Genomic DNA, 22,702 nt, shown 5'->3' with positions numbered 1-22,702 from the left:
TTGTTAAACTTTCAGAAATGTTATTAATTACACTTTAAGAAAAATTGGGAAGTATGTCTAGCACTCACAAGCATGAAGAGGTGATCCACAGAGAAAAATTTAACTCAGGATTCAACATGTCGACTTTTAGGGAGGGCCAGAGTCAGCACTGTATACCTAGATTTTGAAATATGAATTAGAAGACGTTAATGCTATTGGAAAGTTCTCGGCACCATATAAGATGTCTAACATTTCTGATTGTGAATGAGGTAAAATCCTAAGTTTAGAAAACAACATAATTTACTGAATTACCTTGGGAAGTAAAGGGAAACCGTAGGTCCTGAGATGTTTATACATGCAGCATGCAAAATGAGAGAGTAGTTTTTTCTAAAGAAGTTTAATGGAAAGCAACTGGTGGGATAGCTCATGGAACAATCAAGTAAAAATTCTGTACCATTTTGGGGCATTTTAAAATTCTACAACTTTGGGTCAGTCTCAGATATGTGTGAACATGCCTAATAAATTTTGAAAACTTCTACAGGCCTTTGACTGTGATACTTTATTTTTGTGATCATTTGCGCAAAACCCCACGTGTTGAGATTGGAGTTTGGCTTGGGTGAGAATGTGGTTTCTGACCAGGTGGCCTTTCCCGTGCGTTCCTTCTCCAGGCAAACATGCTGAAGACATATTTGGTGAGTTGTTTAATGAGGCCAACAACTTCTACATCCGAGCAAATTCTCTTCAAGATAGAATCGATCGCCTTGCTGTCAAAGTCACCCAGCTGGACTCAACAGTGGAAGAGGGTAGGTAACTGCCTGAGAGCTGTGAGCTGGAAATGATGCGGACGGGACAGGAGTGGTTAATCGCAGGGTAATTCCTGCTTCTTCCTTGGGGTCGTATGCTGTTATTTCATCTTGTCTTTTTGTAGAAGAACGATGAGGGGGAAAACCCACAACAATGGGGTTAATTAGTAATTAAGAGAGTCCTATCTTGTCTGCCTTGTGTGCCACACGCTCTTTTTTTTTTTGGTTGGTACGCAGGCCTCACACTGTTGTGGCCTCTCCCGCTGCGGAGCACAGGCTCAGCGGCCATGGCCCACGGGCCCAGCCGCTCCGCGGCATGTGGGATCTTCCCGGACCGGGGCACGAACCCGCGCGTCCCCTGCATCGGCAGGCGGACTGTCAACCACTGCGCCACCAGGGAAGCCCCACACTCTCTTTTTAAATAAACTACACATGTAGTATTTGTTTTAAAGGACTCTTTGAATGCATTCAGTATTAGAAGTCCTCATGGACGTCATTGGTAGTTATTGGTAGTAAAGATAATTTCTTACCTAAAAATCACAGACTCTGTCCAGCTAAGGGGGAGGGGGAGCTATCACCTGCTGCTGTCCTTAGGGCCGAGGCTTCTAAGTCATGCCGCTGATCCTGCTGGGTTAACTACCCAGAAATAACATTTACTGAAGGCCTCTAGGCTTCAGGGTTTTAAAACAAAGTTAGTGTTGACAGGCGCTGTGTAGTTAATTGATGGTCATACCCTGAAATTGGGGTAGTTTCAACAAAATGAATATTCAACAATTCCTTTTAAAATTTTTCCACTTGCTGTCTCTTTTGAACAAAAGACTGAAATTAGACTGGAAAAAATCTGTCCCCCAAAATCAAGATATGCCATTTTATATTTACTTTGAAAAGTTATTTTTACCTTTATATAAGGGTACTTACAATTCCTCTTGTTGCATTAAAACAATCCTAGCATCTGATTTTTCTACTAGGCCTTTAATAGTAGTAGTAATAAGAAGGTTTTCTTTTTTTTAATATAGTTATTTATGGAATTCATCCCTCATCATTTAAGAAAAACATGTTTTCTCATGTTCAGATCTTTTTCAACGGTCAAAATTAAATTAGCAAACTAAAAATTTAACAGAAATGTAGAACACTGATATTTTAATGTCTGTTACGAGCATTTCTTACTGACTCTTCGAACAGTAAGTAGCAAGCAGAGGCTGTGCTCTTTTTAATCTGATTTTTAAAATTTATCTCTTATTTTAAAAAATAAAAATTTGAATAGCTGCTTGGTCTATTCAGATAAGAAATTTTTAACATTTTAAATTAATCATTCACTTTTCAAATGGTATCACAAGTGTTTTTTTAAAAAATATTTGTCTTCAGTTTTTTTGTTGGTTCTTGCAGTTGTAACGCCTGTGATAAACCTTACACTGGAGAAGGTTAGTCTGTAGGTTAAATCTCATGAGATTCTACAGCATATCTCATATCCTTAAGATTTCTTGCCAATCAAGATTTTACCTTATTACTTTCCTTGCCATGGATGTAACTGTAGAAAAATCCCGCGGCCGAGTTAGGAAATCTGTGCTCTCCTTGGGCCTGCCACTGTTCTGCAGGGTGACCTTGGAAAGGTCATTGAACACCCCTGACCGTCAGCTTCGTTGGTCCAGTGGGTTAATGCAACAGTTTACCCACCTCAAAAAGTCTGTGTGGAGGTCAGATGAGTTGAAACCTGAGATGTAACATGTTGTACAAACTCAAGAAATGAGGATAATTAGCCTGGTTCTCATTCCTTAGTGCAGATTTGTATCATGCTGCTTAGTTTCTAGGACTACAGGTAGGTTGAAAAGCTTTGCCCTCTCTCTTTAATGTTAGTGTCAGAAAAATTTAATGCAGTTTTTACATTTGTGTGTTTTTTGCAGAAGTATTTCCCACATGGATTGTAATTAAACTGGTATTAACTGTTTGAGTGATTTTCCCCCCTAAGATACATTGTGTTTACATTCCTGTTATACTCATAACTCTACTCCTGTGTGGTTTCTGAGAAATGCTATTTGAGTAAAGAATGATGCTCTAATATCAGGTTCAATGAAATCATTATATCGCTACAGAAGAAGGAAAGGCGCGACTTACAGAGATAACTGTTTATCAGAGGGAGGGAAGGCATGTACTATTTAAGCATGGTTTTAAGTGAACAATAAAAGACATTATTTGGCTATTCTAGGAGATGTTTATGATTGTGAGTCAAATTATACTTGTTTCTAAAATATTTCCATATAACCCGACTTGGACTTTTCTCTAAATAGTGTCACTACAGGATATCAACATGAAAAAAGCTTTCAAAAGTTCCACAGTCCAAGACCAGCAGGTGGTTTCAAAGAACAGCATTCCCAATCCTGTTGCTGACATTTACAACCAGAGTGATAAACCGCCTCCTCTGAATATCCTTACACCATACAGGTACGGCCTTGTGTATCCCCAGAGCCTTTTCAGCGTAAATGAGTTGAGAGGGGCGAGCAGTGCGGTGAAAGTATCTTTTCAGACTTTGAGAATGATAATTGCGGTGTTAGCCACAGTGAAATTAGTTATTTACAGAATTGCTAAAGTCTGAGTCTTTCAAAATATAAATAAGTTTACCAAGAGAAGTGGGAGCGCTCACGTTAGCTTTTAAACGCAGATCTCTACAGCAGAAGTGGGCACATTATGTAATAACCCTGTGGGATTGTGGTGTTCCTCGCATGCAAAATCAAGTTTAAAGGAACTGCATAATTCACTTCTAATGCAGCAAAACACCTGTCTCAGCATTTCAGCCCTGCAGACGTTTGTTACTGAATTCAGAAAAACATGTTCTACAGCATTGGAGGTTTCTAAGAGTGAATATATCGTCAAGAAATTAACCTTCTGTGTGAAGTGGTAGGACACATTATTGGGACCAAACTTCCAGGAAAAAGAGTAGAAAATGTGCAAAAAATGAATATTAAGAAACTAACTAAAAATGCCCTTTAGAACTCCTCTCCTCCCGCCGGCCACATCCGTGTGTTCTTTCCCATTTCATGTACTTCCCTGTACTTCCCTGTCTTTTCACCCCACTGTCGAGCTCACTGGTCCAGCTTCTGATGAGCTCAGTCAGGCTGGTGGTGGGGTCCCCACGGTCCCCCAGGATTAACTCTGCTGGGTAGTACCCCTGCAGAGGCCTTCCTGAAATCACTGTGTCCTTCACGTCCATTATTGTCCTCCTGGGCCCAGTGGCCCTTCGCAGGGAGTGCCCAGAGGTTTTTGGGGTCTGAATTAACTATCCTTTCGCAGGGTCCAAAAGGAGACGTTTGGAGCTGTGCTTTGTTGCGGCTCTGCTAGTAAAGCAGTAATTCAGACTGCATCCCTGTCTTTCAGCATGGACAGAAAGATTCTCCAAAAAATGTAATAGAGATTCCATGGAAACCGTGATGGGAGAGGACCAGGGTACCACATTTTTATACGAAACAAGCACACTTTTCTGGAGGTTTTAGCGCACTCACTTAAAGATGTAGATGAATAGTGGTATTGTAAGCCTAACGTTTTAACTTGTGACTTTGCTTTTGTTCAATTGACATTTTTCTGGGACAATTTCAGTTTTACTTATTAGCCCAGAGCCATGAGAACTTAGTAAAATTTTCCTAAGAAACCTCACTAAATACTTTGTTCTAAAGGAAAAAAGAAACCCAGAAAATTCAACGAACCACTTGTATTTGATTATTCAAGATCATGATTAAATATTTGTGGTGATTTAAAATGTTTAATTGCATAAGAAATGAATCGACCTTTGTATATTATATTATTGTGTGTTTACTCAGTTTTATGGAAAAGAAAAATGTCTTTGACTTTTTAATAGTATTTAAGAATAGTAGTGCCAGCTCAAATCTACTTTTTATTAATACAGAAATGTTTGGGGTAAGAGAACACATAAACTTTTGCATTTGGACTTAAATATGGCACAGTCACAATGCAGAGTCTTAAATATGAGATGCACAATGTGACCGAAAAATCGAATGTTTAGTTGCGATAAACATAGGACATTTCTGCCTATATCCTGATGTCAAGGTTAACATTTGCTTAAGTTATTAAACATATTTATTCCATTAAGTATTAGCTCCATGTTTGAAAAAAAGAAGGTGCATTTTATACGTCTTAAAATTGCAGCAAGTTCCTGCTCAGTTTTTCTGTCTTCACCTATATTGAAGGCCTAGTATCTTCGGGAAATAATTTATATTTTTCACAATAATGTTATTAATAAAATCTCAATAGTGCAGGTTGCTTCTCACTTAGGAAATTTGGAAAAGAAAGGATTTTAAGTAATTAAAGCTTAAAGTACAGAGTGAATTGTGCTGATTTGTTAGCGACTTTAAGACAGAGCTACCAGATGACCCTCATGAAAGCCTGGGTCTCTTTATTTGATGCTGAGAAGCTTACAGAACACGGCATAGCAGGAACTTCAAGACCATGTTTCCTTGAGTAATTCATGTCACTTTCTTTGACTGTGTGGCTACAAACTCTTTTCTATACTCATTTCTCTGATTTTTTTTTCTTTCTCTGTATGCCTTAAATGACTAATTGAAATGCTAATTTTTAAAAATAAATTTATTTTGGGCTGCATTGGGTCTTCGTTGTGGCGAGCAGGGGCTGCTCTTCGCTGCGGTGCGCGGGCTTCTCATTGTGGTGGCTTCTCTTGTTGCGGAGCACGGGCTCTAGGCACACGGGCTTCAGTAGTTGCAGCACACGGGCTCAGTAGTTGTGACTCACGGGCTCTAGAGCACAGGCTCAGTAGTTGTGGCACATGGGCTCAGGTGCTCCACGGCATGTGGGATCCTCCCAGACCAGGGATCGAACCTGTGTCCCCTGCATTGGCAGGCGGATTCCCAACCACTGCGCCACCAGGGGAGTCCCTGACATGCTAATTTTAAATGTAAATGTTTTGCCTTCTCTTGAAGGTAATATACAGGCCAGATACTTTTTAAAGCATTAGTAGAATAAATAGAGTGTTCCCTCCTTATCATGATTATTTTGAGCTTTGCTGTCTATTGATTTATATTACAACTGTGGATTCATATTGGCTGCATTCTTATTGGCTTTATGATAAATGAATAACTTATATAAAGACTTGGGGCTTCCCTGGTGGCACAGTGGTTAAGAATCCACCTGCCAATGCAGGGGACACGGGTTCGAGCCCTGGTCCGGGAAGATTGCACATGCCGTGGAGCAACTGAGTCCGTGAGCCACAACTACTGAAGCCCGTGTGCCTAGAGCCGGTGCTCTGCAACAAAGAGAAGCTACCGCAGTGAGAAGCCCGTGCACAGCAACGAAGACCCAATGCAGCTCAAAATAAATAAATAGATTGTTTTAAAAAAGACTTGAAGTATTTTTTAGAATATAGTAATTGCAGCAGTTCTTGACAATGAAATGGCTACAAGTGAATTTTCTTTGTCGGTTACTTCCATTTAAAAAAATATCTAGGTCATCATTTTTTATCCTAGTTACATTTATACACCATGAACCTTTTGCTCCTTTCCTAATTGAATTGTAGACATTGGGCAAACCTGATTAAGAGAAAAGCACAGAGTACTTGCTAATTTTTATCCTAATAACATTGTCGCTCCAGAGTAGAAGTGAATGTATATATATACTAAGAATCCATCCATCTGTGTGTGTGGCCCCCATTGGAATAAACAGAACATACCTTGAAATAACTGTGGAACTAAATGTTGCTGTTTACGAGCCATATTGTGATTTGGGCAGCACTTTGCTGTACCGAAATCTAAATTTGCAAGAGTAGTTTTTACTTCATTATTCTAGAAAAAAAGTGCTGTTCTTGCATGTTCACACATTTTTCCAAATAAGGAAAATTGGGAGACTTAACAGTGTATAAGGACAGTTCAAATTCCTCACGTAGATGTTACCATCTCATGATTTAGAATTAACATTAATGTTTACCCTGTATGAAACTCTCTAACGACCTTTTCTCCCCCCCGACTTGTAATACATTGGTTTATAGAGATGATAAAAAGGACGGGCTGAAGTTCTATACTGATCCTTCCTATTTCTTTGACCTCTGGAAAGAAAAAATGCTACAGGACACAGAAGACAAAAGGAAAGAGAAAAGACGTCAAAAGGTAAATAATTCTAGTATGGGAAATGTGCGTATAAATGGGATTCTCCCTTAGAAATTAGAAGTTTAAAATCAGTAAATTCTTTAAACGGTTGAGATGTTGAATTTCGTGAAGTTGTTTTAGAGGTTGCATTTGTCACATGAAGATACCATTCAGTCTAACACAGTAATACTATTTTCAATAAATACTGTTGATTTGTTCTCTAATACTTGCTTTAATAAATACAGTTTTGTTCGTAACTGTGGTTTATAACTTTTCTCTTGCTCTTCAAATTTCGTAAAGTAGTCAACATTCCATATCAGTTAGAATTTTCTGCTTTGGTCTTTTTAACATTATTAATTGTTGGGTTGTCACCTAACTGTAATTAAGACCGTGGTGAGAGGTTCATATTGGATTGAAAAGCGTGTGTGATCTGCACACTTGGAGGAGGGTAGTATTTACTAAAAATGAGATTCCCTTTGGTGGGGTGGTCGTAGGCAGGAGAATTGCAAGTTGGAAGGTTGAGAGACATCTGTACTGCAAACGCTCTTGGGAGGACAAACCCACTCTCAGATTAAGGAACTTCCGTTTTGAAAATTATCCCTTTGGGGCCCAGAAATTAGACTTAAACCATTGAAAATCAGAGTTAACTCTCCAAAGGCAGATATTTGCCAAGCCTTTTATATGTGAGCTGTGTTTTAAAAAATGACCACCTGCTTTGTTTGACAACTATTAGGGTGTGTGAATTAAGAGCTTAGCACGTTGTGGGCTGGCTGCCTGAAGGTTCTGAGACATCTAGTAGGTGTATTGGCCCAGTAGAAGTGACAGTTCGAGATGGAAGAGAACTTGAGATTTGAAAACAGGATTTAGGAAAGGGAACATGGAAATAGGTTGCAGACTGCAAGTGTGAGAGGTTACCACGAATTCTGGGAGAGAGTTCCACAGACTGGGTTATCTGTGTGCACTTCTCGTGCTGATGGGTTGGGGAGATTTAATGGGAAATCTTCGAAGAGTTGCTGGGTATTCACGTGGAGAAATAGCCAAGCAAAGAAGCTGCAAAGTGTTCAGGTGAAGAAAAAGAAGACACTAATCTCTCCAAAGGAAAAGGAACAGATTTAAAGCCCTGTTGGTCTGAATCCCCGAACTCTTTTATGGTAACAGGGCAAACCCCCAAGTACTTTTAAGAGGACTCTCCTTTAAAAATCTCCTGCTTTTAAAGTGGCCTCCCAGGATTTCCTAGAAGCATCAGTGATACTTTTGACAAAAATATTTAACTTTTTTGCCACTGTTCTTTAGTCTTAATCTACTCTGTGTGGTTACTGTGTCTTCAAAGTTATTTGTCATTTCCTTGGCAGTTTTGTCTCATTCCATATTCCTCAAAGACGTAAAATTCTGATGAGAATTTCTTATTCATTCATTTATATAACGGTTCTTTTTTGAATGGCTTGTAAATGCTGTGATGAAAAAGAAAGGATTATCCCCCTCATGGAGATGAAAATATAGCGGGGGAAACAAACATTAGATAATCATGCTGTCCTTTGGAACTCAAAGAGGGAAAGAAATTTGAAAATTTTAATACAAATCTGCTTTATATAGGAACAGAAAATGAGGCAAGATATCCTTAATTTCCCAGGATTTTAGAAACCCAAAAGTCACTTTCACTTTGGAACAGACAATTCTATCTGAAGGAAGAATTAGTTTAGAAAATTTGGGGATAAGACATCCATTGTTTCTGAACATTAAATTTCCTTGGTTTGATGGTCTAAGAACATTTTTTTTAAGTTATGCAAATAGTTATGTCGTTGTAAGGCTGTAGTTGCAGTGCTGGGAAGGAGAAGCCTTGGGGGAGGTGGCAGCAGCAGGTGGGGTGACAGTGCAGAAGGTGAGGTGGTGAGTTGAGGAAGGCCCCTCGGTGTTGCTCACTGAGGTGCAAGGACTGAGAGCAGAAGTTAGCTCCGCAGAGTGAGTGTGTGTGCGACTGTGCGTGCATGTACGTGAGAGGGGATGCCGGAGGCGTGCTGGGCAGACCGAGGGGCTTTCAGGTATTGATAGGAGCAGCTAGGATCATCCTGGGGCAGGAAACAGCCTGCAGTAGCCTCAGGATTTTAACCTAGGCAGCGTAGTTGAGATGCAGATGCCTCATGGTTAGCATTTTATTATAGTTGGGGTGTGTGTGTGTGTGTGTGTGTGTGTGTGTGTGTGTGTGTGTGTGTGTGTGTGTGTGTGTGTGTGTGTGTGTGTGTGTCGGGTGCGTGTTGATGGGTAGATTGGAGGCTAAACCATTGTAAAGAAAGTGGCAGATATAACACTTATCCCTGAATATGTCAGCATACATCTCTTAAAAGTAAGGGTGATAGTTATCAATTAGTGTAATACAGTGACGCTTGAGTGAGATGTATATTGGAACCCATTGAGGTCTCCCTTCTTTGTTCTCTCTTTTGGTTTTAAAAGTGTTCACACAATACATGCCAGTTGTAAAATGCCCCACCTACCCTGAAGTAAAACACATTTGTGTAGAAAATTTGGGGGTGAGTTTCTCCCTTGCCCAGGCATAACCACCCTCTGGTAACACATGTGCATACTTTTCGGCCTTGTAGGGCGTTCATAAATACATGTGTACACACTTCACAGAGTATTTTTTATTCCTAGAATTGACCTGTATACACACACACACAGACATATACATACAGTGACGTAATAAAGGTGGACTTCATGCTTTTTAATAGTTGTGTCATATTCCAAAGTTCGGAGGCTTCATAAACTATTTACCCATTACCGAATTAATGAATATTTAGGTTGCTTCTAAATTGTTGCTGTTACAGCACTGTAGGGGGTACCTGTACTCATGTGCACATATTTCGTCAGAGTAAATTCCCAGAAGTGCAATGTGAACTTGAAAATTTGAAAGATCCCATCTTATTGCTCCTGACCCTTTAAGGACTGAACCAGCTTATACTCCTAGCAGGCCTCCTTCCGTCCTGAAGATTATTATTATTATCTGGCATTATCTTCATTTATTTAAAAATTAAAAAAAAATTTTATACAGTTTTTGAAGGTTACTTTCCATTTACAGTTACTACAAAATATTGGCTCTATTCCCCATGTTGTACATACATCCTCGAGCCTGCCCTACACCCACTAGTTTGCACCTCCCCCTCCCCCATCCCTACGTGCGCCCCACCGCTGGTAGCCACTAGTTTGTTCTCTATATCTGTGAGTCTGCTTCTTTTTTGTTACGTTCATTAGTTTGTTGTAGTTTTTAGATTCCACATATAAGTGTATCATACAGTACTTGTCTTTCTCTGTCCGACTTACTTCACTGAGCATAATGCCCTCCAAGTCCATCCATGTTGCTGCAAATGGCATTATTTCGTTCTTTTTTGTGACTGAGTAGTATTCCATTGTATATATGTACCACATCTTCTTTATCCATTCATCTGCTGATGAACTATTATTATTTTTTGATGAGCTTCCCCACCCCCCAAAAAATCAAATACGAATTGCACATCTTTCTGTGTCTTTATTAACACTTGGCACGTGTTCTGTGAATTTCACGTTCACGTCGTCTGCCAGCACATCACTTGAGCCTCCTGGGTACCTGGGCTAACGGCTCCCCTCCTCTCCCATGGGCCTCCTCTCCTCCTGGACACCTGAGCATCTTTCTGCCCGGCATCCCTGCCTCTCCCCGTGGACTCTGTCCCCAGCACAGGGGCTCCTCTCATGTGCCAGCCCCGCCCCTCTCAGTCTTCATGGTTTCCCGTTGCTCTTGGGATAAAGAACAACATTTCTACGCAGCCTTCAAGGTCTTACCCACCGTTCGCCCGAATTCACACTCGCCTTCTGTCGCTTCTCCTGGCGAGATGCTGTCCCATGGCCTCTTGCGTGCGTCTGCCCCCCTCCTCTGCAGGACTCAGGCCTCCTCACCCTGCAGAGCTCGTCCCAGCCTCTCGGGCACCCTCCCTGACTTCCAGACCGGACAGCGTTCTCTGTGTAATACAGTCGTGCTGTTGCACATTTCATAATTGTGCATTTACCTGTGTGACTCTGTGGGCTTCCCCGCTGGACCTCAAGCTCCATGAGGGCAGATCCGTGTCTTCTTTTGTTTGCCGTTTGTACCGTCCGGGCCTGGCAGGTGCTGGGACGTAGTGAGCACCATCGCTCACCTGGACGTGATCATTCAGTCCGCGTTTACTGAGCATGGAGGTGCCGTGAGGGGAGCGTAGGACATAAAGGCGCATAGTTCACCTCCCTAAAGGTCAGCAGATCTCACGGGGGAAGCAGGAGGGACGTAAACACACGTAGAAGTAACTGTGCTCACCTTTAAAGAAGCACCTGCGTAGGACCCAAGTTATTTATCGAAGACATTTTTGCTGGCAAAGTAGGGCTGGAGCAGGAATGATTCTTTGTACGGGAGGGAAGGTAAGTTCTTATCTTGTTTTTTTTGTTAAGCTAGTTGCAGGGTTCGCTTAAATATTCTGCAATAACCTTTTCAAACTGAAATGGAGCATTTAAAATTGTGTTTTGAAAGATGATTGCACGTTAACAAGTCAGAATGGTGTAGGGGTGGGAAACGATTTCTCTGTCTGGTGCGGGCAGGTATTTCATGTGTATAATAGGGATCTAAAAGGTGTCGTATATTGAAAACGAGCTAAGTCCTAGTGAAGTGAGAATTCTTGATCCAAAATGATGGTAAGCGACTCTTGAAGTTGCAGCACGGTAACTCTGATGTGTCGACGTTAAATCGTTAGGTATGTGTTATTTTGGTCGGGTCTGAGTTGGGTAAGCATGTTAGAACGTTCTTGACCCGGGAGTGATGGAAACGGGCCTGCCTTGCCTGCACGCCAGGCTCGTGGCTGCCGGGGCCGCTGCACTAACCCGCTCTTTTCCTTCCCTCTGTCTCGGCACGCTTGCCTTCCTTCCCGGACGTCAGGAGCAAAAGCGCATAGATGGCACAACCCGGGAGGTGAAAAAGGTTAGAAAAGCCAGAAACAGGCGCCAGGAATGGAATATGATGGCGTATGACAAAGAGCTTAGACCCGACACCAGGTTGTCGCAGAGCGTACACCACGGAGCATCTTCCGAGGGATCCCTGTCCCCAGACACTAGGTGTGTGTGCGTGTGCGTGTTCGTGTGCATGTGTGTGTGCAAAGCCGGCCTTGGCTTCCCTGTAAATGGAAATGCACGGTAGCATTGTGCTTCTCTGGCCCACAGTGTGTTTCCAAACTTTCCTTAAAAATGAACGGTATATATGCTTTGACTTCGAAATAATAGTTTACAGCAGTTTTCTGTGACGTTGGGTTACTGTGTGTGATTTTCTGTCTCTCTGGCTTAACTCGAGCATTCCATTAACCTAGATGTACTGTTTTAACATTGATTCTGAATTTGGGCATCGTAACTGCCTATGACTGACCCTTTTAATTTTAATAATCATTTAATTCTCTCTCCGCCTCTTTTGCTTAGAATGTTGCCTTTACTTTCACTTGGTATCTGAACCGATTGGTAGGTGGTAGCTGATGTGATCAAGGAATAACTGTTGTTCTTTTTGATAACCTTTTCTAAAAGTGATGAACAAAGATTTTTTTCCTTCAGTTCGCTAATCTTATGTATTCTAATTGCAGGAGGAGAATTCTGTGGAAGTTTATTTTAAAAATTTGTTAGGAATTAAGTAAAAATCTCTCTTGCAGATGTGAAAGATGTGGTCAGTAAGCAGCATTTATCCCAAAAGGGCTTCACTGAAGGAGAAGAACTGACCAGTCAATTGTAACTTACGGTTAATTTCCTATTTCTGCTTCTGTAAAGTTGGAGTCTTCCGTCAGTGTTTAAAAATGTGAATAGAGAATTCTTACATGATTCAAGGATGTTTCACAAACAGCAACAACCTGGACCTTGCGTTAGATCTGGGTTTTTGGGTTTTTTTATGTTTGTCTTTATTAACCTCAGCGTTTAGCACAGACTGACAGATGGAAGATGCTTTTGATATTTGGTGGTTACAGCCCTATAGATACTCCTACCCCACAAGGGCTGTCAGTCATTGCCTGTGAGGCAGGTCTAGGTCATTTTTCTGTACAAGCTGCGATCGGTTAGCTATCAGAGAATTACTGGAGCTTTAACTGAGCCCTGGCCTCAAGTTTTAATCTTTATGTCAGTTTATTTCTGTGGAAAGTAAGAATGATGACACACTTGTGCCCATAGTTCTTTGGGTGGGAGAAGTGCTCGAACTTGATCGGTCCCAGGAGGGCCATTTGGGTTTTGTTTTTTCCCAGCTAACTTAGTTGTGACTGTTGACTCATGCAAAACATATACTTTGCAATTCTCCATATATTCCCTTTCATTTCAGTAGGTAGATGGAAAATGACTTTTTTTAATCCCTCAGTTGAATAATTGATATTTATTCTAGAATCTGAGATTAGATTGTGCCATACTGGGTGTACAATTGATCCCTTAAATTATTTTGGAAATTTTTATTTTTTATTTGACTAAAGCATATCACTATTTTTCTTATTATGAAATAAGATAAACTTTCCATGTTTGCAAATTATAGAAAAAATTAAAGTATTCATAATCCTGTTATCCAAAGAAACCACTTTTTTTGCATTTTAGTGTATTTCTTTCTTTGGTCATTTTTCTGTAAATGTGCAAATTTTTTTTTTTTTACGAAAGTGAAATCCTGCTCTGTTTTCTATCTTCTGATTTTTTAACTTCTTGTATTCACGTTTTAAGTATTACTTAGAAACTTGGTTTTTAGTGGATGTATTCAGGATAACTGAGGGAAATTTGAGTATCAGGTATCATGGTACGTGTATAAGTTGTTCATATAACTTACATATTTTAAGCTGATTGCATGAACTGATGATAAGTTTTACTCTCTTTGTAGATGGTCAGGGATGGTTTGATTCTAAGCGTACGTTTAGGATGAGACTTGATGCAGTGCCTGTCCACTGCTCTCCCCAGCGACCCGGAAGCAGGATGCCTCCTTGCCCACCATCCTCGCCCCTTTCCTCCTCCTGTCCTGGGTGTTGCAGACGCCCGACTCTGCCCACCCTCCCACCCACAGAACCCTGCGGGATTCGTTTGATTCTCCCACTGGGTCTCCACTGCTTACACCTACTTCCTCCTGTTTCCATCTTGTCTTCACTCCTCCAAGTTCTCTTTCCCGTAACAGATAATTCCTGACGCTCATGCAGCTTCAGGACCACCCGCTCGTGCCCACACTAGTGCCGTGTCTTCTGTGGCTGATTTCTGCCTTCCTGTAGGGGTCCTTGTCTCTCAGAGGTCACCCCCCTCCTCACCTCTCCTCCAGCCCACCGGTGTCCCCTGTACTTGGGCAGTGACCCCTCGAGTGACCGGTCCCGTCTCCCACCCACCCTTCGTCAGAGCCCTGTCCTTCCCGCTCTCCTGCTGTAATTCTTGATGTCGGACCTTCACCGCCCATTCCTTTCCTCCGTCCGATTATGCCGTTTGTATTGCCTCCTTTCGGCCCTTTATCACCAAGCTGCTTTACAGGACAGCTTTCCAAATGGTGCCAGAATATTCCCAGTTCCTGGCTTCTCATCCCCTCAGGAGCAGTCCGTGTTTTGTAGACGAGTCCATTTCCCTTAGAAAGTTATGCCCAGTCTATGACGCAGGCCCCCGACAGAGCCAAGCACCCATTGTCAAGGACTCCAGAGTTTTAGGTATTTACGTTTTTAAAATAAGATAAATCTAAATACAGGTCAGAGTCTTCCCCCGTTGAAAATATTTTTAACTCTCTGACCAGCAAGCGGTTGCCACAGTTCAGAAGGCAGGCACACGCGCACTGTAAGCTAGAGTTCATAGGGCACTTAGGGGAGAAGAAAGTGAGTTACAGGTTATTATTATATTGCAATTAGGGAAGGAAAAAGAAAAAAGCCAGTGATCTTTTGCCATTTAAAGAACTTTTCTGTGTGGTGTGACGCTCCAGGGACGCTACTGTCTGAATTCCAAAGACCCGATGTGTGTTTGCCTCTTTCCTTCAGAGGGAGAGACACAAGCTGAATCCTAACAGAAACCAGCAAGTAAGTGTGAGAAAAGTAAGAACGAGAAGAGAAGAGTGGGAGAGAAGGAAGATGGGCATTGAGTTTATGAGTGACGCCAGGAAACTGCAGCAGGCAGGGAGCTCGGGAGACGACAGGACGCCCAGAGGGTTTGTCGCTCCGCTTGTTCTTGGATCGCAGCCTCAGCAGCCCCCTGCTTCGGCGTCACGAGAGGATGTGCCCCCTGTACTGACCACGCGTCCCGTAACCCGGGTGACTAACACCGTGTGACGTTGCCGAGCCCTCCCCTCCCCCAGCGGCCGGGTACCAGCAGCCTCCTGAACCCTGCTGACTAAAATGAGACGCGCATTCCTTTCAGAGTTTCCCTCCCACCCGTGCGTTCAGAGACAGCAAGAGGGCCTCTGCGCGTGGCACCGCACTCCTCCTCTCCTTTTTGGCTAAATATGTTTCTTCTGTTTAAGAAAACCGCGACTCACCGTATCGCATCCTTGATTTCTTTTTCTGTTCTTACTGTTAATATGTATCCGGTTCGTCTGCCCTTTGATAAGGTCTCATCATACGCTGTCAGTTTCGTTGCACTAAAATCTTAGGTCTCCGATGCCATTTTCAAGTTAAGCACAGTGTGTCTTGCAGCCTCTCTTAGAAAAGAGTCGGCTGCGATGTTGAGGAAGGGGGCTCTGCTGCCTGCCGCTTGCCCGTCCGTGTCCGTCTGATGCGCTCACTTCAAAGCTGCGGCTCTGAATCCGCGTAACCCTGGCGCTTGCTGCCAAAGTCGTGATTACATTGTCGCTTGTGGGCCTAGACCTAGCTGATGGGAAAGGGAAAAAGCGTGTGATTTCTGTGCCTTGGCCATGTTATTATTCAAATACATGCTGATGCCTGGGAGGGGAAATCTTTTTCACTTACGTCGTTTTCTCCCACCCCTGGTTCTGGCCGTCAGGTCCCACGCGTCGGACGTCACGGATTACTCGTATCCTGCCACCCCCAACCATTCTCTGCACCCGCAGCCCGGGACGCCTTCCCACGGAGCCGGTGACGCACCGCCACGCGGGCCGGCAGCCCAGGCCCCCGAGCACGAGTTCCGGCCCCCGTCGGCCTCGGCCAGGCACCTGGCCCTGAACCGGCCCCAGAAGCCGCCTCCGCCCCCGCCGCAGGCCGCAGAGGCGTCGCAGGCCCCCGCGCCCCTGGCTCCCACCGACTACGGGTAATTCCCCACTCCCGGGCTCTGACCGTGCCTTGCCATTGCACTGGGGTCTTGCTGTGCGTGGTGGAAGAATTTTCACTGAATAATCACACTGTGGAGGCCAGGATGCAGCCCAGAATGACCGGATACGGATACTGTCAGTCGTGAGAAATCCTGTGTGAAAAAATGCAGTGTCATGCTGCTCCCCCTTTTTATTACAGATAAACCTCAGGTTGGTGTCTGTATTCGCAAACACACGTTCCCTTTATGTCTGAATGACTGAGCCAAGGCATTGACAAAGGATGAGCTGCCGGTTTTGTGAGCCTGTCCCAGATGCTCCAGTGTTTCTCTGATATGCTGGGCGAACCGCAGAGAACGCGTATCTCAAAGGAGAAAGCTATACAGTGCAGCGCTTGCTACACTTGTACATGTAACCCGGACCTCTTGGTACCCAAATACACTTCTGCCACCAGGTCCTCTTGTTTTCTGTCGTTTGGGAAAAATTCGAACACCACCGAAACAAAGACCCTCCTGTTTAGCGTTTGTTCGTTGAAGCCCCCGCCTGTGTTTTGATAGGCTGTGGTTTTCGCACCACCTCAGTCTTTAAAGAGTTAGCCCCTCCGAGTCAGCGCCCAGGGAAGTTGAAAATGTGTTTCCATCGACAGTGTTTTTCTTCACTCCAGAGCAGCGTGGGTCACGTTCTGAATGTGTGTCCCTCAGCTCCCCAAGGTTTTCTCCCGTGGTTGGTTCTCTTTAAGTCAGGATCCGCAGAGTGTGTTCTGTGGCTCCTCCCAAGCATCAGGCAGAGAGGGTTTGCGGTCCAGCTGGTTTGGAAAGCTCTTGGCTAAACGGAACTCAGCAGATTTCTTGGCTGGAGGGGTTTTCAAAGCTTTGGATGTTCTGATGGGCGTCATGGGCTTGGGGAATTTCCATGGAGACGTGATATAAAATACAGAAGTGTCCAATCTGATTGGCCACAGAACTCTTGTAAGATGGGTTTTCAAGCCCCCACTTCTGAGATGCCTCGTGCAAAGGATGCATTTGTGCTGCCTTCTTACCTCTGCAGTCAGCTGTTCCAGTGTTCCACAGAAAGTTACGTTTTCAGTGGTTAACTTTCTGGTGTACGTCAGTAGATGCTCTTGAATTCCGACCTAGGGATTTGTGTGGTCCTGTGGTCCAGAGCGTGGATGTTGGTGTCCTGCAGTGTTGTAAATTCAGCTGCCAGTGTGCGTCTTGTCCGGGGAGGCCCCTCTCCGAGGCGTGCGGGAACTCCGAGGTTGGGACCCTGGGTTGCTCTTTGGTGACTCTTGTTTCGTGTCTCCGCCAGGATGCTCCCGGCACAGATCATGGAGTATTACAACCCCTCAGGACCCCCGCCGCCGCCGCCCCCGCCCATGATCCCTTCCGCACAGACTGCCTTCGTCAGCCCCCTCCAGATGCCCACGCAGCCCCCCTTCCCAGCGTCCGCCGGCCCCTCCTACGCGGGTCCTACCCACCCTCCCTCCGGTGGGCTGGTGGTCACGGCCCCGCCCCCCCCGGGCCCCCCGCCGCCGCCGCCGGGTCCTCCAGGTGCCGGCTCTTCGCTCTCCCCCTCCCCGATGCACGGCCCGCCGGGAGCCGAGGCAAAGAGGCCGGAGGCTGCGCAGCCGCCCGTGAGCGACGCCCGGAGCGACCTCCTCGCTGCCATTCGGATGGGTGAGTGCGCGTCCCGGGACGCTGCCCCCTGTCCCGGCGGCTGCAGCCTCGTCTGCTTCCAGGGACCCCCTCTGCCCCAGAGGGCCGGTAGAAGAGGGTTGAAGGAGTCTTGTTTGGTTTTCTTTTTTCTTAATAGTGGATACATTTTTTTTTCAGTGCAAAGTAAGCTCAGTGATAAAGCACTGAATTCAGGAAAGCTTTACTTGAGCAGAGATGGATAATAAAAATGATCATTAGTTAATTGGATCTTTTCTCTCTGCGTTCTACTCTAAGGGCTAAAGTATAAATGAAAGAAAATGAGCTCATGTCAGTGATTTAGTTTTTTTAGAAACCTAGGATGTAACTTACTTAGCCTTTTCGTATTTTTAGTTTGATGTGCTAAGCCAGTAGATTTTCAACATTTATTTAAGTAGCAAAACCCTTGTCAGGTGAAGGTCCTACACCAAACCCCAGAGCACGAAACCTTAAGAAGTGGAGCGTCTCTGGTCAGATCAGGGCGGGGAGCTCTTGTATGCATTGACGTTACTGACGCACGATGATTTTGTCAAGAAGAAAGTCCCAGAGTCAGAATACCTCACTGATCACGCGTTCGGGGTCCTGGTAGGGGCCTGGTAGGGGCCTGGTAGGACAGTGTTTTGCTTTTTGACACCTGTGAGCCTTGTCCAATGAGAGGGATCCGTCACCTGGATGTGTCAGAGGAAACCTCTGAGGGGTCCACATCGAGGGACGTCCTACAGAAACGTGAAGGTCGTAGAACACAGAGACTAAGGGAGGTTAATGAAACGTGGCGAGTAATGTAACAGGTGAGATCCCATGGCGGATCCCAAACCTGGTGGAAAACTTTTTTCGTTTGTTATATTAGGTCTATTTGCAAATTTTAAATAAAATTCATAGAATAGATGGTACTATTGTATCTCTGCTGCTAGTATGATTTTGATCAATTTTTTTTTTAGGAAAGACACATGAAGTATTTTAGGGGCAAAGGGACATTATATGCCACTTAACTCTCAAATGGTCCAGAAAAAAAGTATGTGTGTGTGTGTAAATGAGAGCGAAAGAGGATAAATTTGGTCAGATGTTATCAGTTGGGGAACCTGAGTAGGTTATATGGGAACGTTTTTCTGCTAGTCTTACGGGTACTTTATAGGTCTGAAATTACTCTGAAAGAAAAGGTTAAGGAAATAACACAGCACATTGTTAGATATCCCATTTTGTTACTTACAAAAGTAAGAGAGTAAGGTGATTGCGATCTCATACCCATTTTCAACGGTAATTGTTGAAGTTGAGCTTTCTCACTTACTTCGCCCGCTTAGCCAGAAGCTTGGCTCTGTTTCCCAAGCCTTTGGGTCCCAGGCTGTCCAGGAACATGGTCCCCTATGGGGGCCACTGGCCACCGTAAATCTACCTTGAAACAGCCTCTCGTGCCCGGTGGCTGCCGGGTCAGGCTGTGCCGTCCTGGAGTTTTCTTTCACGGTGCTCGTGTGCGCTGAAATTGTAACTGACTTTCTTACATTTCAACGCACCGCTGTAAAGAACCTTATGACTTTGCACATTCCTTTTTTCTTGCTCATGAAACTCTGTTTCCCAAGCTTCTGCCCTCAGATTTCTCAAGCTTTTTCTGAGGGTGTCAGTGGGGAGAACAGCAGCCGGGTGGACTTCCCTGTCCGTTCTGTGTGATTGGAGCAGTAAGCCGAGGGGTGTCGTTCTAAGCCGTGTCCCGTGTATCCAGGAATTCAGCTGAAGAAGGTGCAAGAACTGCAGGAGCAGGAAGCCAAGCGCGAGCCCGTGGGCAACGACGTGGCCACCATCCTGTCCCGCCGCATCGCCGTCGAGTACAGCGACTCGGACGATGACTCGGAGCTGGACGAGAACGACTGGTCCGACTGAGGCTGGCGCCCAGGGCCCCGGGCTGGGGAGTGTGCTGACGATCTCTGTGGCCCCGGCGCCCACGTAGTGGTATTATAATCCCGTAGCTTAGCGACTTTTGTATCGATAACGTGAGATTGCTCTTGCACATGCAAAAATTCTGGGTTTTTCAGTATTTACTGTGGAATACTTAAGTGCCACGAAACATAGCAAACCGTGCTGCACACGAGGAAATAAGCTGTCACTATTGCATTGTCCCGAAAACAGCCTTCTGCTTCCTTCCTCCTGGCCACGAGAGTACTTAGTGCAGTTTGGGTTCACTCCCCTTGATCATTAGAATCCTGCAGACTCGCTGTGTGTTTGTGAAGCTGCCTGATGTCTGGTCTTTGCAAGATTAATGACTGTGCGTCAGACTGATGTCTTCCCATCCGTAAGAGATACTGTTTCCACTTTTTTTTTTTTTTTAAATGTGTTTCAGAAGAAGTTGGTTCTAGAGAGAAAGATTTGACAAGTAGGAGAATTAGACGTTTCTGTTTTCAGTCTCTTGGCCTGGTAGCGTCTGTGCGTGGGAACGCTCCGTTGAAGAATTGCGTTTCCTTTGCTCCCTCTTGTGAAATGGGAACATGGCCCTTTGCAGGCAGGATCCCCTGTGGGCATCCGTGGAGTCGGTGCTTGTCGAGGAGTTTTGTAAGAGGTTTCAGCAGCGCAGCCGTAATGAAAGTGGAGATCAGCCCTTCTTCCTTCAGGGCCACTGCCGTGTGCGATGGCATGCAGAGCCCTTGGCGGTCCTTGCAGCTCGGGTGCCAGCCTGCCCGGCCCCGGGTGGCCCCGCGTGCAGAGCCCTGCACAACCTCTCTTCCGGAGCCATGTGCCAAGTGAGGCCACGTGGAGGCCTCGGTGCTGCAGAGGAGGGGCCAGGCGGCACCTCGCCCCACCTGGTCTGAATCCTGACAGCTTCAGTTTAGGCGAGAGGAGACTGGGGCAGCTTTTCACCTTTCCTGGTGCGATGGCCAGTTAGGGACCCAGCACGAGTAGGGCCTTCGCTCTGTCCTAGAAGCACATCGGTCCCTTTCCCACACGGTCGTCAGCACACGAGGCTGGACCAGGTACCTCAGAGGAGAGTCGCCCCTTCGCTGGAGCAGGTCATGTCCCTTCCTTGTCCCCTCGCACGTGGTGACACGCGAGCCCAGACAGATTTTCCTGCCCAAGGCAAACCCCTGGGAAACTCATGAATGAGAACTTACATTCTGTAATGCTGGGTGAAGGGTAACTGCTTGTGTGGAAGGAATAAACATCCCAGGCTTTGATCTCAGATATAACTTCACAGATGTACGAGACACTTTACCCACTGAGCAGTTCTTTCGTCTGTACCGTGTGTCAAACGGACTGTGGGTCCTAGTGACTCTCAGTTGTGGCCCAGGAATCTGTAGCTGAGACAGAGGTGTTTGGGTGGATGGTAGAATGTCAGCAGGACCCCGACTGCCGGGTTTTGTTAATGAGTTCTCCTCAGGACGTCACTGGCCCCCCCCATCACGTCTGTGTCCCCGAGGGACACTTGTGGCCTGTGGAAGGTCGTGGTCATCCTGTAAGGCCAGCCTGACGGGCTTTTAGTCACCTAGGTTGGAACTCTGAAAAGCCTCAGGTCTGTATTACCTTTCCCAGTGCCCGGGCCAGGTTATCTGAGTCTTTTCAGCTAAAGCCAGCTGTCTGGGCACGTGGTTCTTGATTGAGTGTCTGTGTCTTGGAGCTCCTCACCATACGTTTATTGCCTGTAAGTAGTAGCTGTTAATGAACTTTTCAGTTTCTCTCTTTAATTTCTCTCCTTTTTTTCCCCAGTGTGGAGGCCAACTGTGTTGGCATTTTCCTTGGGACTTTTACCACTTTCGATCGTATTTTGTCTTTCTTATAATATTTCGTCTTTAGCTTTACTTTGGATAAGGAGTCACCTGTGTCATTCTAGAACTTGTACTTGTAATGCTTCTTTGGTTTTTCTTATGGCCCTTCTGTCCTCAGGATGGAGAGAATGTGTAAAGCTACTATCCGTGTCAGGATTTCTTCTGTTTATATCTCATCACGATAAAATTAGTGGCACTTTATCCGTAAATATTCATGAGCCTGTTAAGTATTGGTTGTCTTCCTGTAGTTTAATTAGCAAGTTATTTTCAACTTGATATTCTGACTAGTGAAAAAGCTTTCGCCCTGATGTATTATGTAGCCTTTAACAGAAGGGGAGAGGACTGAAATCCAGTGTAGATTATTTTTTGCAGTATTTTTCTCAGCGCATTTGATTTATTCTAAAAATGAAATCCAGACTTTTTCTAATATGATAGTACATGAAAAGGAAAAAGTGACTATTTTGAATTGTCCGTTCTCATTTGCAAAAAGTATTTACAAAACAGATGGAGAAAAACATGTAAATGCATCCTTCATATCCATGGATCTTACATTTTACAGTAGTTGTAAGGTTATTTTAAATTGTCCCGTTTCCCCCGGCGTGTATTTAGTTTAATTTCTTACAAGCTTTTCCTCATGTCATAGATCAGGCAGAGGGATGAGAAGATTCCTCAGAACCACCCATGATGTGGTTGATTTTCTGTTCTTGGCCCCAAACCATAAGATTTGGTCACTTTTGGTTTTCTTCAGTAGAAGTATACTGTTGGAGAATTAGCATTTTCATTTCAGTAAATTTTTAGAATATCGAAATCTTTTCTGAGCACCAAGTGGCTAGGTTGTGAAAGTTTTGTAATAATTTGCAGCTGAAATTCATGATACATTTTCATCCATTGAACACTCATGGGAATGCGTCAGCAACAGTAGCAAGTAATTTTTGTTTTCTAAACCAGAGTCTGTCATCTTGCAGTATTACCAATGCTGTTGTACATTGAATTTAAAGTGGTATAAAAAAAAAACCTCCTAGTAAACAATTTTTATCTGTTTGTATATCTTACTATAGATTATGTACAAGTAACATCTAAATAAAATTACACTTTTAACCCTAAACACTTTTGCTTATTTATAACAGTGTTGTATGTTTAATCTTTGGCGGGGAGGGGGGAAAAGTTGGGG

At 44.3% G+C, this 22,702-nt stretch overlaps 1 protein-coding gene across 4 annotated transcripts in view; it reads left to right on the top strand.

The window, feature by feature from the left end:
• WASF3 (WASP family member 3) overlaps positions 1 to 22,636 on the top strand; it is a 90,545-nt gene extending 67,909 nt beyond the window's left edge. For 3 of the 4 annotated variants that reach the window (XM_004281777.3, XM_049701144.1, XM_049701145.1), the window contains 7 exons: positions 648 to 782; positions 3,068 to 3,221; positions 6,787 to 6,904; positions 11,811 to 11,986; positions 15,833 to 16,096; positions 17,403 to 17,770; positions 19,500 to 22,636. In XM_004281777.3, the coding sequence (XP_004281825.1) occupies positions 648 to 782; positions 3,068 to 3,221; positions 6,787 to 6,904; positions 11,811 to 11,986; positions 15,833 to 16,096; positions 17,403 to 17,770; positions 19,500 to 19,657 (1,373 nt within the window). In that variant the 3' untranslated portion in view covers positions 19,658 to 22,636. Of the gene's footprint in view, positions 1 to 647; positions 783 to 3,067; positions 3,222 to 6,786; positions 6,905 to 11,810; positions 11,987 to 14,874; positions 15,042 to 15,832; positions 16,097 to 17,402; positions 17,771 to 19,499 lie in introns of all 4 variants that reach the window. The other variant, XM_049701147.1, reaches the window with a different exon arrangement.
• The last annotated feature ends 66 nt before the right edge of the window (positions 22,637 to 22,702 follow it).

This window comes from Orcinus orca, chromosome 18 (assembly GCF_937001465.1).
Source record: "Orcinus orca chromosome 18, mOrcOrc1.1, whole genome shotgun sequence".
Taxonomy (NCBI): Eukaryota; Metazoa; Chordata; class Mammalia; order Artiodactyla; family Delphinidae; genus Orcinus; species Orcinus orca.
The sequence above is the reverse complement of the archived record's forward strand: the minus strand, read 5'-3'. Positions and strand labels throughout refer to the sequence as shown.